The sequence below is a fragment of the Mus pahari genome, chromosome 5, assembly GCF_900095145.1.
Source record: "Mus pahari chromosome 5, PAHARI_EIJ_v1.1, whole genome shotgun sequence".
Taxonomy (NCBI): Eukaryota; Metazoa; Chordata; class Mammalia; order Rodentia; family Muridae; genus Mus; species Mus pahari.
Genome location: NC_034594.1, coordinates 123956622 through 123972225, shown reverse-complemented (window position 1 = coordinate 123972225; position 15604 = coordinate 123956622). Strand labels below are relative to the sequence as shown.

Below are 15604 nucleotides of genomic sequence, written 5' to 3'. Positions count from 1 at the left end.
ACTGGATGGTTTTAGATCCTTTGTCAGAGATCAAGTGACCATAGATGTGTGGGTTCATTTCTAGGTCTTAAGTTCTATTCCATTGATCTACCTGCCTGCCACTGTACAAATACCATGCAGTTTTTGTTTTTTGTTTTTGTTTTTGTTTTTTTGTTTTTGTTTTTGTTTTGATCATGATTGCTCTGTAGTACAGCTTAAGGTCAGGAATGGTGATTTCCCCCAGAAGTTCTTTTATTGTTCAGAATAGTTTTTGATATCCTTGGTTTTTTGTTATTTTAAATGAAGTTGAGAATTGCTCTTTCTAATTGTATGAATAACTGAGTTGGAATTTTGGTGGGGATTGCATCCAATCTGTAGATTGCTTTTGTCATGATGGCTGTTTTTACTATGTTAATCTTGCCAATCCATGGACATGGGAGATCTTCCCATCTTCTGAGGTCTTCTTTGATTTCTTTCTTTAGAGACTTGAAGTTCTTGTCATACAGATCTTTCATTTGTTGGGTTAGAGTCACAAAAGATAGTTTATATTGTTTGTGACTATTGTAAAGGGTGTGATTGCCCTATTTTTTTTTCTCAGTCCATTTATCCTTTGAGTAGAGGAAGGCTACTGATTTGTTTGAGTTAATTTTATATCTGTCCACTTTGCTGAAGTTGTTTAACAGCTGTAGAACTTCTCTGGTGGAATTTTTAGAGTCACTTAAGTATACAATTATATCATCTGCAAATAGTGATATTTTGACTTCTTCCTTTCCTGTTTGTATCCTTTTGACCCTATTTTGTTGTCTAATTGCTCTAGCTAGAACTTCAAGTACTATATTGAATAGATAGGGTGGGCAGTCTTATCTGGTCCCTGGTTTTAGTGGGCTTGCTTGAAGTTTCTCCATTTAGTTTGATGTTGGCTACTGGTTTGCTATATATTGCTTTTACTATGTTTAGGTATGGGTCTTGAATTCCTGATCTTTCCAAGATTTTTAACATGAAGGCATGCTGAATTTTCTCAAATTCCTTTTCAGCATCTAATGAAATGATCATGTGGTTCTTTTCTTTGAGTTTGTTTATGTAGTGGATTACATTGATGGATTTCAGTATATTGAATCATCCCTGCACCTCTTGGATGAAGCCTACTTGATCATGGTAAATGATCGTTTTGATTTGTTTTTGGATTCAGTTTGCAAGAATTTTATTGAGTATTTTTACATCAATATTCATAATGGAAATTGGTCTGAAATTCTTGTTCTTTGTTGGGTCTCTGTGTGGTTTATGTATAAGCATAATTGTGACTTAATAGAGTGAACTGGGTTCCTGTTTCTATTTTGTGAAATAGTTTGAAGACTATTGGTATTAGGTCTTCTTTGAAAGTCTGATAGAATTCTGAACCAAACCCATCTGGTCCTGGGCTTTTTTTAGTTGGGAGACTATTAATGACAGCTTCTATTTCCTTAGGTGATATAGGACTGTTTAGGTCATCAATCTGATCCTGATTTAACTTTGGTACCTGGTATCAGTCTAGAAAATTGTCCATTTCATCCAGATTTTCCAGTTCTGTTGAATATAGGCTTTTGTAGTAGGATCTGATGAGTTGTTTTATTTCCTGAGTTTCTGTTGTTATGTCTCCCTTTTCATTTCTGATTTTGTTAATTTGGATACTGTCTCTGTGCCCTCTGGTTAGTCTGGTTAAGAGTTTATTGATTTTGTTTATTGAAACCAAATAGCTCCTGGTTTAGCTGTTTCTTCGTATAGTTCTTTCTGTTTCTACTTGGTTGATTTCAGCCCTGAGTTTGATTATTTCCTGCTGTCTATTCCTCTTGGGTGTATTTGCTTCTTTTTGTTCTAGAACTTTCAGGTGTGCTGTTAAGCTGTTAGTGTATGCTTTCTCCAGTTTCTTTTAGAAACTCAGAGCCATAAGTTTTCCTCTTAGCACTACTTTCATTGTGTTCCATAAGACTGGGTATGTTGTGCCTTCATTTTCATTAAATTCTAAAAAGTATTCAATTTCTTTCTTTATTTCTTCCTTGAAAGTTATCATTGAGTAGGATGTTGTTCAGCTTCCATGTGTATGTGTGTTTTCTGTTGTTTCTGTTGCTATTGAAGACCAGCTTTAGTCCATGGCGATCTGATAGAATGCATGGATTTCTTTCAATCTTCTTTTATCTGTTGAGGCTTGTTTTGTGACTGATTATATAGTCGGTTTTGGAGAAGGTACCATGAGGTGCTGAGAAGCAGATATATTCCTTTGTTTTAGGATGAAATGTTCTATAGATAACTGCTAAATCCATTTGGTTCATAACTTTTGTTAGTTTCAATGTGTCTCTGTTTAGTTTGTGTTTCCATGATCTGTCCATTGCTGAGAGTGGGGTGTTGAAGTTCCCACTATTATAGTGTGAGGCGCATTGTGTGCTTTAGCAAATTTTCTTTTATGAATGTGGCTGACCTTACATTTTGAGCATAGATGTTCATAATTGAGAGTTCTTATTGGTAGAATTGTCCTTTGATGTGTATGAAGTGTCCTTCCTTATCCTTTTTGATAACTTTTAGTTGAAAGTTGATTTTATTTTATATTAGAATGGCTAATCCAGCTTATTTCTTGGGATCATATGCTTGGAAATTGTTTTCCAGCCCTTTACTCTGAGGTAGTGTCTGTCTTTTTCACTGAAGTGTGTTTCTCGTATGCAGAAAACTGCTGCATCCTGTTTATGTAACCAATCTGTTAGTCTATGTCTTTTTATTGCGGAATTGAATCCATTGATGTTAAGAGATATTAAGGAATAGTGATTGTTGCTTCCTGTTATTTTTAATGTCATTTTTTTTGTTTGTGTGGCCATCTTCTTTTGGGTTTGTTGGGTAATTTCCCTCCTTATGTTGGCATTTTCCATCTATTATCCTTTGTAGGGTTGGATTTGTGGAAGGATGTGTTAATATTTTTGTCATGCAATATCTTGGTTTTTCAATTTATGGTAATTGAGAGTTTTGTTGGATATAGTACCCTGGGCTAGCATTTGTGTTCTCTAAGGGTCTATATGACATCTGCCCAGGATCTTCTGGCTTTTATAGTTTCTGGCGAGAAGTCTGGCGTAATTCTGATNGGTCTTCCTTTATATGGTACTTGACTTTTTTTCCCTTAATGTTTTTAATATTCTTTCTTTGGTTTGGGCATTTGATATTTTGACTATTATCTGACGGGAGGAATTTTATTTTCTGGTCCAATGTATTTGGAGTTCTGTAGTCTTGTGTTTTTGTGGCCATCTCTTTCTTTAGGTTAGAGAATTTTTCTTCTCTAATTTTGTTGAAGATATTTACTGGTCCTTTAAGTTGGTAGTCTTTACTCTCTTCTATACCTATTATCCTTATGTTTGGTTTTCTTTCTGTGTCCTGGATTTCTTAGATGTTTTGAATTAGGTGCTTTTTGCATTTTCTTTGACTCTTGTGTCAATGTTTTCTATGGTATCTTCTGTACCTGAGATTCTCTCTTCTACCTCTTGTATTCTGTTGATGATGCTCGCATCTATGGTCCTGATCTCTTTTCTAAGTGCTCTTTCTCCAGGGTTGTCTCCGTTTGTGATTTCTTTATTGTTTCTATTTCCATTCTTATATCCTAGGTAATTTTGTTCAATTCCCTCAGCTGTTTGGTTGTGTTTTCCTGTAATTCTTTAAGGAATTTTTGTGTTTCCTCTTTAAGGGTTTCTACCTGTTTACCTGTGTTCTTCTGTATTTTTAAAAGGAGTTATTTATGTCTTTCTTAAAGTCCCCTTTCATCACCATGAGATGTGATTTTAAATTGGTTTCTTGCTTTTCTGGTGTGTTGGGGTATCCAGGGCTCACTGTGGTTGGAGAACTGGGTTCTGATGATGCCAAATTGCCTTGGTTTTTGTTGATTATGTTCTTGCCCTTGCCTCTAGATATCTGGTTAGTTGGTCTGGCTGTCTCTGGCTGTCTCTGGTATTAGTTGGTCTGGCTGTCTCTGACTTTGGCTTGTCCCTCCTGCAAGCCTGTGTATCAGCAGTCTTGGGAGACCAGTTCTCTCCAGGAGGAATTTAGGTTTGGATAGCTGTGGCAAAGGGTCAGTTCCGGGATACAGATAGAACCAGGAAGGATCCTGCCCCCAGTCATTCCTTGATTCTTGTGGCCTGATGGCTCTGGGTGGGTCTGTATTGGTCCAGGAATTTGAACAGAAGTAGTCTTACCTGTGCTCACAGTTATTGGCACTCTTGGGAGATCAGCTCTCTCCTGGTGGTATTTGGGTATGGAGTGCTGTGACACAGGATCAGCTCTGGGCACAGTCAGAAACCAGAAGGCAGCTGTCTTTAACTCTTTTGTTGCTGTCCAAATTTTTCTGTTTCTTCTTCTCTGAATCTCAAAATTTCTGGCTTGTAGGGTAAACGAATGAACCAAGGGACCTTCATCCCTCACCTAGCTCTGTGATTCTCTTATCAGACTGATGGGTATCTCACTGTGCTTTTTTGATTGGGTTGAGTTTTCAGTGAACCCCTGACATCTCTCAGACCTTGAGCCACCAACCAGGAAGCATAAACTACCTGGTCCGAGGTCCCTGACACATATCTAGGAGAGGATTGCCTGGTCTGGCCTCAGTGAGAGAAGAGTCACCAAACCCTAGAGAGACTTGATACCCCAGGGAGTGGAGATACCTGGCAGGTGGTGGGGTGAGGGAGTTGGGTGGAGACATCCTCTTGGAGACAGAGGCAGGAAGAATGGGATGAGGTACTGTGGGAGGGTGGAACAGGAGGGGTAATGACTGGGTTAAAAAAAAGTAATAAATATATAAATAAATAACGTGCCATAAATATTGAAAAGGAACAACTATCAAATCTGCAGAACAATATGGAGGAGATCTCTGCAATTCTGCTAAATATGCACTTCTAATCTTCCATTGTCTTTATTACAGTCAAAATTACTGAGATGACAATAAAGGACATTAGTGGAAAGGCACAAAATTCAAGAGACTGGATCTAAATGAGTCCTTATGTAGAGAGAGGTGCACTGGGTCAGGGGAAGACCATGGGGATGGAGAGAAATATAACAGACTTGTGCTAAGGGATGCTAACAGAGTTTGAAATTTGGATACCTAGAACGGAAAGCTTGGGTTGTCTTTGAGAGTTCCCGTGAAATTTTGTGAACAGCAAAGACCACGTTCAGACAGGAAGAGAGGACACAGTTGTACCTGCTGAATATCATTGAAAGCCTGGCAGGAAATGAAGTCAACATGAGGGAGAAGGAAGAGGAAATTGCCAATGACACACAGACACAGGGCTTCGTTAAGTACAGAGAGAGAGACTGGAATGGAAGCCAGTGCTGTAAGGGAGGAGAGCTGCGTTTGCCAAGTCGTCCTATCACTCAATGTTTTAAAAGTTGGAAAAGACGCTTCCAGCTGGAGGGATATGGCAGCTTGGCAAACCGTTACCTCTCCCGAGCATTTCTCATAAATGATAAAAGATTTATCTCGGCTGTCCAGTGTAGTTTGCAAAAATGTTTATTAATGAGCTTTAGAGCAGATTCTGATCTTGGTTGAAAACAGGTGTACATTTGACAGTCTCCGGGTAACTAAGTGAAGGTTAACCAGCCCTCTTGCTCTGATAGCACCTCTGACCCCGATGGTTAACGACGAGCATGTATCCAGACCCCCTTTTATTGTAGCATTACAGGGACCACTTTTGCAAACTACATTCCTTATTTCCCCCCTTTATTCTTATATAGCTCCAGCCCTATCTTCTTTGTATCCCTTTCTACATTCTAGAATGACTTTAGTCGTATGCCATGCAGGGACAGAAGGTTGGCTTGACAGTGCTGATGACAATTCATCTGTCAGGGTGTAACTGTTTGGCATGCCCAGTCACTGTTTTGCATTCCTTTGCAAAGTATGCCTTTGTTTAGTCTTGAGGGAATAGGCTTCCCTCATTTTTCCATACACTCAGAACATGGCTAATGGCCACTCTGCTTTGTATGGAATGCAGATGTTTGCATTTTCACACGGTTTAGCCAATCAACTCTCCTTTCCTTTTGCAAACTGAGAAGCATCTAATCTATAGGGAAGGTTCAAAGATATTTTAGCTTGTGCCATTTCTTAGAAAAATGACATAGGTCATGGCAGAGACACTGTGCTCCTTTCCAATTTATCTCATTATTTTAAAAACTCAGCGGTCTGCTTTCAAGTCATATGCAGCAAAGCCTGGCTAATTAGCGATTATCCTTTGAAGTATAAAATCCAATATGCTTCTGAAACTAGGCCATCTTTTATGAAAACTAACTGTTGAGACTTTTTCTAGCTTTGTGTTGCCACTGCATGCTGTAATTTCCGGTGCATCCTATGTCTTCATGAGATAAGGTGTAAAACTTTCCCTCTACTCTAAGAATTTAAATGTTATATCTTTCTGCACTATACCCAGATGAATTTGTTTCCCAGATGAATTTTAATACTATTACTCAAATATGTGGATGAATTCTCAATAAGGTGAATGGTATCTGATATATGGGCATTTTCAATTATGTATTTAATATTTTTTTTTAAAGAATAAGCTTTTTTTAGGTACTGAAAAAATTGTTACAGTGCCAAAAATAATGTGTGTGTACATGTTGCATCTGTGTGTGTATATTTGTATACACGTGTGTTTATAACCATCCTTAGAACAAGCTGCTATCCAGATTGCTTCTTTTCCCTTAACTTGAATCACAAGGCATGGCTTTGCATGGGAAGCAATCATCCCAAGTTGCTGCAGTTAGAAGCGGTGGCTTGCTCAGGACCTCTGGGACTAGTTAGAGGGAACACAGTCCTGAAGGTACCTAAGGTAGTTCAGGGGAATAATGATAATGAGACCTAGCCATCCCAAACACAGGGAAAGAAGTTATGAGGAGTATTTTTCTATGGCTAATGCCCTCATATCAGTACCTCTCAAAGGTATTAAGAAACCTTGTAGTTGGGCATGGTGATGCACACCTTTAAACCCAGCACTCGGGAGGCAGAGGCAGGTGGATTTCTGAGTTGGAGGCCAGCCTGGTCTACAAAGTGAGTTCCAGGACAGCCAGGGCTATACAGAGAAACCCTGTCTTGAAAAAAAAAGAAAGAAAGAAAGAAAGAAAGAAAGAAAGAAAGAAAGAAAGAAAGAAAGAAAGAAAGAAAGAAATCTTGTGTGCTGGATGGTGAACACTCATTTTCCTCTTCTTTTCTTCCCCCCTTTTGTTTAGCAGTGTATTTTATTTTGAACTAACTGGGATGAATTTTTCTCTATAATGTAGAAAATTGAATTAGCTGGTGAATGCTTGATAGATTCATTTAGGTCTTAGTGGTCATGTATGTGCTCAATAAATATTTTATGACTGGTGAAATTAAAAAGAACTAGATCTGAGGTCTTATGGCATTTCTGACTATGTCCTGTGTTTCCTAAGGTTAAAAATGTACTATTTTAGACATGTCCAATTCACAGGAACTTACGAACTATCTCTCGGTAGCTATAAAATGAGTCTTTAACATTTTTCCTGTTATTAGTCAATAATTATATACGACGTAGAAAAAAAAGTCTTTTACAAACAGTAAAGTCTTTAAATGTTAATGGTTACTCTTCATTGATCTATGCCTTTTTTTAAATCTCCACAGAAATTGGTCCAGTGACAATTACCACAGATCCGAAAAAATTTCAGTATGAATTGAGAGAACTGTATGTTCAGGTGAGTGAAGTGGGAAATTGCTTATCTTTGGCTGGCTCTCTTCATTTTCATAATCTGAAGAAAGTACTTGTTGTCTCTCAAGGGACTCAAGAAATGTCATGTTCTTTCCCCACCCATGTCTAGAATGAATTAAGCAATAGATACAGGGTATGATCTAGTAAGTTCATCTGGGCAGCCCCTCCAGCCACCTGTGTCCTGTGACAATAGAGCTCAGAAGTTCTCAAAGAGGGTCTTTGGCTTTTTTATAGGAAGCATTTGCTGAGTCCAGTCCTACACAGGTCCCTCCCCTTATTCACAACATGAGAGACATAACCGAGGCAATTCTCCCTCCTATAGAATGTTTGAGTGTGAATATCATTTGGTTAATAGGAAAGGCCGGAAGCATGCATTTAAGTATCATTTGAAAGCAGTCCTTGGAGAAAGAGTTGGTGTGCATTGTCTCCTTAGTGCTGCTAAATCCATTAAAAACAATTTGCTCAGATCTGAAATCATCCCCTGCAGCAAGGAGAGTACCCAAAGAAGTGATATATAAAGTATGTCGACCGGTGCGGCGGCCATTCTCGTTTCTCTTACCTCATTCCTCCCTCCACGGGACTTCCATGGTGGCCTGGCTCTATTAGGAGCTGCAAGATGTGAGGTCACATCTGTATGGAGTTTCAGTCTAAGACAACAACTTTTTCCTGGTCCCGTGGACAAAGGAACAAAAAGCTGGTCCAGCCAGATAACTGTATTGTAAGTCGGCTAACCTCCCAGGATGATGGCTTCCCAGCCTATGTCATTGGGAAGCCACTCAGTGAAGCCAACTTCCTCTACACAAAGGGATTCAGGTAAAGAGATAGCAACACTGGAAGTGCACTACGTTGTTGCTGTTCTGTGTGCCAGACTTAGAAAACATCCTTGCTTCTTGTATCCGGATCCTCAAGTCTTCTCCCACTCTCCAATCCAATGACTGAGAACAGAGTTCTCAGAGGCTAGGGGATTTCTTCTTTGGGTCTCTCTGGCTCCCCTCTCACTGATTTGAAGAAGATTCCCTTTTCCACTAGGCTGTTCTGGGCTTTGTAAAGGAGAATTAACTAAAGAAACTAAAAAAGGGTCATGGCTGAGCTAAAGTGTCTGGGGAGTTTGATGTATGATGTGATGGGAAAGCAGCTTCAGGATGAAAGCCATTGTTGGTGCTTTCCTCAAAGTGTTTCTGGGGTATAAGAGGAGAAACTGAGGTGTTCCGAGCCCTGACTGTGAGCCCCACTGCCTCACCATCGGACCCAGCTTGTTCCTTTTCTTCACTCAGGCCTGTACTAGAAGGTGTGTTATCTTTGGGATCTGAAACCAAAAGTGTAAAAAGTTAGTTGTCAAATATAATCAACATCCTGTGAGATGTTCTGAGTTAGTGCCAGGAGCTGTGATAAAACATGTGCATGTTATATATCAAAAAACAAACAAATAAAAACCCAATTTGCTTCTGTGAGGCAGTTGTACTACACTCTCTCAGTGGCTTCTGCGGCTTTCATCTTACTGGGCTCTTTGTCACTTTCCATGGTTTCTCTAGACTCACAGTATCTTGTTCATAGTTACCTTTCCCCTCAGCGCTATGGCCATGCCCGGTGGGCGACTGCAATGTGTGGTACCATCCTATTTAGATAGCACCTCCCCATTCCTTGATCTATTGGTCTATCTCAGTGGACTTCCTCTGTTAGTCTGTTAGTCATTTTAGTCCGGAATTCTCGCAAACACCCTGTCTCTTACCACTATTTCAAGTCTTCCATTTCTCAGATAATTGATTCAGACATCTCCGTCTCCATCAGCACACTGTCGGCGGAGATACGGCTGCAGCTTCTTAGCTTCTCCTTTGTCCTCAGATCCAACAGGAAGTTCCGTCACGTGGCTTGCTTTCTCCCAGGCCATTAGACCTTCTGATCATTCCCGTTCCACCATTCTAGTGCAGAGATCTACCATTTTCAAACATTGTTCTGTCTTCCCTCTGCAGCAGTGTTCAGTTCCAAGGGCAGAACCTTGTGATTATCTGCATGGCTCATGCTTATCCGTCAGTTTGCCAAGGGCTTGGAAAGTCTCACAACACGGCCCAATATACCACCAGCTCTAGGAGATGAGAACAAGCCTGTGGTATAGAGCAGGACTCTGAAGAAATCATATACAAGATAAGACTTGGAGTACTTTAAAGGTTATAAATTCTGTTAAGGGAGTGCAGAGGCGGGTATTTAAAGACAGGAAGTTCCCTGTGCAAGGAGACCAGCATGTGCACAAGCCCCAGAAGAAGGGCTAGGCCGCAGTTATGGGGAGGACTATGCAAGTCTCTCGAGGCTGAACACAGAGCCTGGTGAAAGAGTGGCTCAAGAAAGGGGTGAGAGTTAGAGAGGTCTCAGTCTTTTCCTCAGGGAGTATTTGCTGAGGCCGCGCAGGGAGAAGTGAAGCTATTACCTCAGTTCCTTACATTTTCCTAAGTCTGTTCCTTCAGTCAGTTCAATCTCCAGTTCTTCTTACTGACAGTTTAAAGCCTTACTCACTCCTTGAACCTTTATCCTATAACTATTATAAACCCTATGACAATTGCTATTTCAGCAAGTGTACTACACAGAGCAAACGGCTGACTTCAGTTTCCCGCACAGGCACACAGAAATGAAGCCTTTGGCTTCTGGGTCCCTCAGAATGTCGCTCCTTTCCTCCTCCTCTTCGACACTTCCGTTTCCATCACCCATTCTATTTGTCTTCCCATTTTTCTGTGCAGCTTCCTGGGACTGTGTCGATCCTGCAAACGGTTAAGCTTTAGGAACTGGATACCACTGTCTCTTCGTTTTATGTCCTGTCCATAGGTAAACCTGTACACGATCACATTTGTTTTGAACCTTAGTCTCTTTTGAGGACAGATCCTAATGCTTGCCTCTTGGATGTCAAGGTGACTCTCTAAAATGAGACTCATGAGAGTTCCTTGTGCAGTTGTCCAAACCTGGCCCTCAGTCCTTAGTCTTTGTCGCCTGTATTTCTCCGTTGGAAATGTTGCTATAGTGCTGTTATTATCTAACCAAATATCTGATCTATTGGTAAACACCTCTTGCTTATCTCTTTTGCTAACTTTGTAAGATCCTTTTTTAAAATGTTATAAATGTCTTTAAAACCAGCAGAGTTTATCTCTCCCAACGCCATCCTAATCTCAATGATTCCTGGTGTGAAGTGAGAGGAAAGCACCTATGTGACCCTTTTGAATTTGCTCCTGCTCACTTTTCAGGCCTTGCTTGAATTTGTAAGTGAAAGTCTCAAAACACATCTCTGAACATTTCTGAATAATGCTGTTATTGAGTTGAGCCCAGCACGGCCTCCACAAATATTCCCCGTGGGTTGCAATGACTGAGACCTGTCTGTCTCTCATCCCTTTCTTGGGCCACTCTTTTCCCAGGCTCTGTGTTCTGTCGCAAGTGACTTGCATTGACCCTCTCCATAACTCTGGTCCATCCTTCTCCCTGGGGCTTGTGTGTATGCTGCTCTCTGTGCACAGGGACTTCCTGTCTTTCAATCCCTTCTCTTCTGCACTCCTTTAACAGAATTTAAATTCTTTAAAATAGTAGTTTAATCTTGAATGTGATCTCTCCAGAGAGTCCTGTTCTGTCCTCCAGGCTTATTGTAATCTTGTTATCTCTTTGACATAGAGCTGCTGTCATATTTATATCGAAGGAACATGTTTGACATCATTATACGTATGCATCACACACTGTTATATCCTCTGAGGGAGATTCCTGATATTTAAAGGATGCTCATGGGTGAATGCAAATAGAGTGATAAATAGCTACTCCAGAATAGGCACATGAGCACAGGTAAAAGTGATTTGAAGGATAACATTTAATTAATTGCAGTGTTAGCCGAGCAACTTGAGGGGAAACTCTGGGGCTGCTTCTGTTTGTGCATGTCTTGGTGTGCACACAGATCTGAGTAATAGTTAATGAATATGTGGATGAATTTGCATAAGCATCCCTTGATTTTCATCACGTTTCCTATCAGTAATCCTTCATCCCTCTGCCCTTATACCATGTTGCTACAATGGCCATTAAATTGCTATTTAATATGTAGTCACTTTTTTTCTCCCTTAGAATTGAAAAGTCTTTAGATGTTGAATTCTCTGAGGAAAACATAGTCATTAGAGAATTGTTCATCCCCTTAAGGGGTTATCCCTGGAGGGATTCCATGTACTTGGTTGCCTCAGTCTTTACATTCGCCTATTTTACTCTGAACTCCTGAGCCCAGGAGCCCCATAGTTCTCACGTAGCCTGTGCTTCATCTGGAGGAAGAGCCAGGGTACTAGGGAGGGGTTTAGATAGTTGTTGGATAAATGAATGATACTTTAAAAAAAAGAAAAGAAAAGAAAGAAAAAGAAGATCATTAGCAGCAACATTATATCAGAATGATTTAAACTCAATGGTGCAAAGATACCTCAAAAATCCAATCTCAGTTTTCATGATATTTTAGAGACTCAAAAAGGCCACTTAAGGAAGATTTCAAGCCCAAGACCTATTAGCAAGAGATTTACAGTGCTTGCTTATTTCTCTGTAAGAATACAGCTGAACTCTCTTCACAAAAGTCCGAAGAGACTGAAAATAGCTACATTCCAAATAAGACCTGGCAAGGCACTGCTGTTTCCTGCCTCTCCCTGCTTGTGTTTTGAAGGATCTTCAGGGAGTGTCCGATCCCTGCGCCATCTGTCTCCAGGGTGAAGGATCCTGCTTCCTGACTCACACCCCGTTGACTCCCTTGGCAGAGTTCTTCCCAACAACCTCTGGAATTGAGTCTGATGCAGTCAATATGTAGGGTCATTTGATTTTTACCTCCAAAAAGACAAAAACAAAACAAAAGAAAACACGGACTCTCTTAGAAGTGGAGCTGGGGTCCACATCTCTAGACATTTGCGCTGGGCGAGGCACGGTCTAATTAATTATTATTTATTGCTGTTTTGTTTTGGCTTTGTGTTGTCATAAGATCCACAAGGGCCCAATTAGAATATCTTGTTGAGAAAGAAAATAGATATTCAGTTTTTCCTTTCATTCAACACTGAGTGCTATTACGTGCATCAAGAGACCATGGGAGTATTTTAATTCGAAAGTTTCTAGTGAATGCTTCTCTTTTCAATTAAAGCAAAAAATTTTATTAAATAAGGGTCAAATTAAACAAACAAACAAACAAACATAACAAGTCTAGAATCATTAACACTTCATATTTAACGTAAGAAGTATATAGTGTCTTCTTTGTTTGGAGAATGTTTTATTGTTTCATAAATTAGTATGAGCAACTAAGTATGTTATATATTTTATAAAATTTTCATGAAGGATAATAGATTTTTTTGAATATTATAATTTCCTGACCTTTCTGACCCCACCCCCCACCAACCCCCCTGCCAAAACAAGTCAAGTACAGCAAAGATTACTGGTCTATTAAAACTGAACTTGGACTTGTGGAAGAGCAAACATTCTAAAATAAAAATCCTTTCACATTTAAATTGGCCTTTAAAAGTGAGAAGAGTGTTTGAAGTTTATTAAATACTTGCCTATTAACATTGCCTCTGTCTTAGTTTATTTTCCCATTGAGAAGCAGAATGAGAAAACTAATCTAAACATTTCTAAGAAACACTGACAGAAGTTTCTACGCTTACATCATTTCGCTGATTGCGAATTTATACATGTATTTTTATTTCTTTTCATCTGGTGGACAGAGAATTTAAGTTGAAAGGCAAATGAACTTTCTCACTGGGGGAAAGGAGGGAAAGACAAATGACAACCAGTGGTATTCAGATCACACAGAGCTTGGCAATGAATAAAGTTGTAAATATGTAGGAAAGAGGGCTGCCTCAGGTCACATTCTTTATAAGGAATTATAAAGCCTGTTGAGTTTTAGGAAAAAAATTATTGGCACTATTATGCGTCTAAGTATTTTATCCAAATGTTTTAGGGAACAAAAAGCACATCAGTCAAACACTTGAAATACCAAAAAAAAAAAAAAAAAAAAAAAATCCCACAAAAATAGTAACTGAGAGATTTCTATATAACTGAATGGCACTTACAACTTTTGTATATAGTTTTGATCCTTCCAAAATGCAAACCTCTCTGTAGAACTTAATTTTCCTTTGAGAAAATGGCATAGTCTTAAAAAACCCAAAAGTACGTGGGACAGCTATGTTCACATAGCAATAGGATAGAAATTTAGAAGATCAGGCTGGGGCCTAATTTCTCCAAGTCTTTAAGAGAAGCAAAGGGATAAACATAAAGGACTGAGACCAGCAGATGGGCGGGGGAGGGGGATTGTTTCCTTGTCCTGGAAGAGTGGCTCATACTAACATTCTTTGCTAACAGAGGCTATGAGTCACTATGGATAAATGAACAAAAAATGTTCACAAACGGAGACCAAGATAATACCAACTGTAGAAGGATTTTCTGTACCAGACAGGAAGCATGTTATATAACTCCTTTTATTCTAAGTCACACAGTTATGAACGAGTGTACTTCTTACCTCTAGATTCATTACTGAAAAACAAGATATCAAATTAAGGGAAATATAAGACATGGCTCAAAAAAAGAGAGAAGGGGTTATACATCACCATAAATATAGATATTGTGTAAATGTCTGAAAGATTTTATTTTTAGATTTGATGTTATACTTTATATAGATTATTTTATATAAAATGAGTATTTATACTAATAATATTATATTACATATATTTTGTATCAATAATTTTTTAACAGACAATATACTCTATTATATATTTTATATTAATACATTCCCTGATATATTTTGTTATTAATATATAGCATGATATATAATTACTATGCAATATAGGTTACATTAAGTTTTTAATTTAGGGCATACATTTGACCTATGTTTCTTATATATTTACTCCATATAAAATATATTAATATAGTTACATCCATACATTTTTATAAAATATATACTCTAAAAGGAGAATGACCTGTACTTAATTGTTTAATTTGAGGAAATCAGTTTGCTCAAGAAGTCCAATTTGTAATGCAGGTGTACATGTGTCATAGGTGTAGTCTTACAAGTGTGTAAACACCAGGGTTGACATAGTAAGTGGCATGAGAAACTCAGTGTACATATGTAAAATATATCTATATATGTGCTTAAATGCCTATATGTATGCATATATGATGTATGTAACAATAATTAAAGAAATAGTGGCCATGAATATGAAACATACTAAGTGGAAGAAACATGGGAAGATTTGTAGGGAGGAAAGGGAAGGGGAAATGATATAATTATATTATAATTTCAAGAAATTATTAACCAAAACCAAAATGAATCAGGGAGCTTTTAATGCTCAAGCCAGCCCTCTATGGTTCTATCACTTTCCTTAGAACTGTTGCCTTAAGTACCCTTGTTAATCTAATCAAATTAACATATTTATTTACATAATTTCTCTTTTATTTTAGTTCAAAGCAGAAAAGCAGATAATAAAAGACAGATGGAGTTTAAGGATGACCTTATCCTTATCAAACTGAATTTATTTCTCAATTATTTTACATTTACTCCTGTTGGCCAACTTCTCTTGAGTAATTAGCTCACCTAAAATTACTGAGCTTCAAATGGCAAAATTAGTTATAATTAGAAAGCTACTCTTTTTTTTTCTTGGAACATTTCTACTAAATTAGAAGGGCAAAGTTTATTTAAGAGTGATAACAGTCGGGCGTGGTGGCACACGCCTTTAATCCCAGCACTTGGGAGGCAGAGGCAGGCGGATTTCTGAGTTTGAGGCCAGCCTGGTCTACAGAGTGAGTTCCAGGACAGCCAAGGCTATACAGAGAAACCCTGTCTCAAAAAAACNAAAAAAAAAAAAAAAAAAGTGATGACAGTTAAATTTTCTATAGTGTGATAATGATAATGATGGTGATGATGATGGTGATGAAGGTGGTGATGGAAA

At 38.6% G+C, this 15604-nt stretch overlaps 1 protein-coding gene across 1 annotated transcript in view; it reads left to right on the top strand.

Moving 5' to 3' along the window:
• The window catches only part of Hmcn1 (hemicentin 1), a 418463-nt gene that overhangs the window by 109688 nt on the left and 293171 nt on the right, over positions 1–15604 (top strand). The window contains exon 2 of the mRNA XM_021197369.1: positions 7604–7674. Within this exon, the coding sequence (XP_021053028.1) occupies positions 7604–7674 (71 nt within the window). The remainder of the gene's footprint in view (positions 1–7603; positions 7675–15604) is intronic.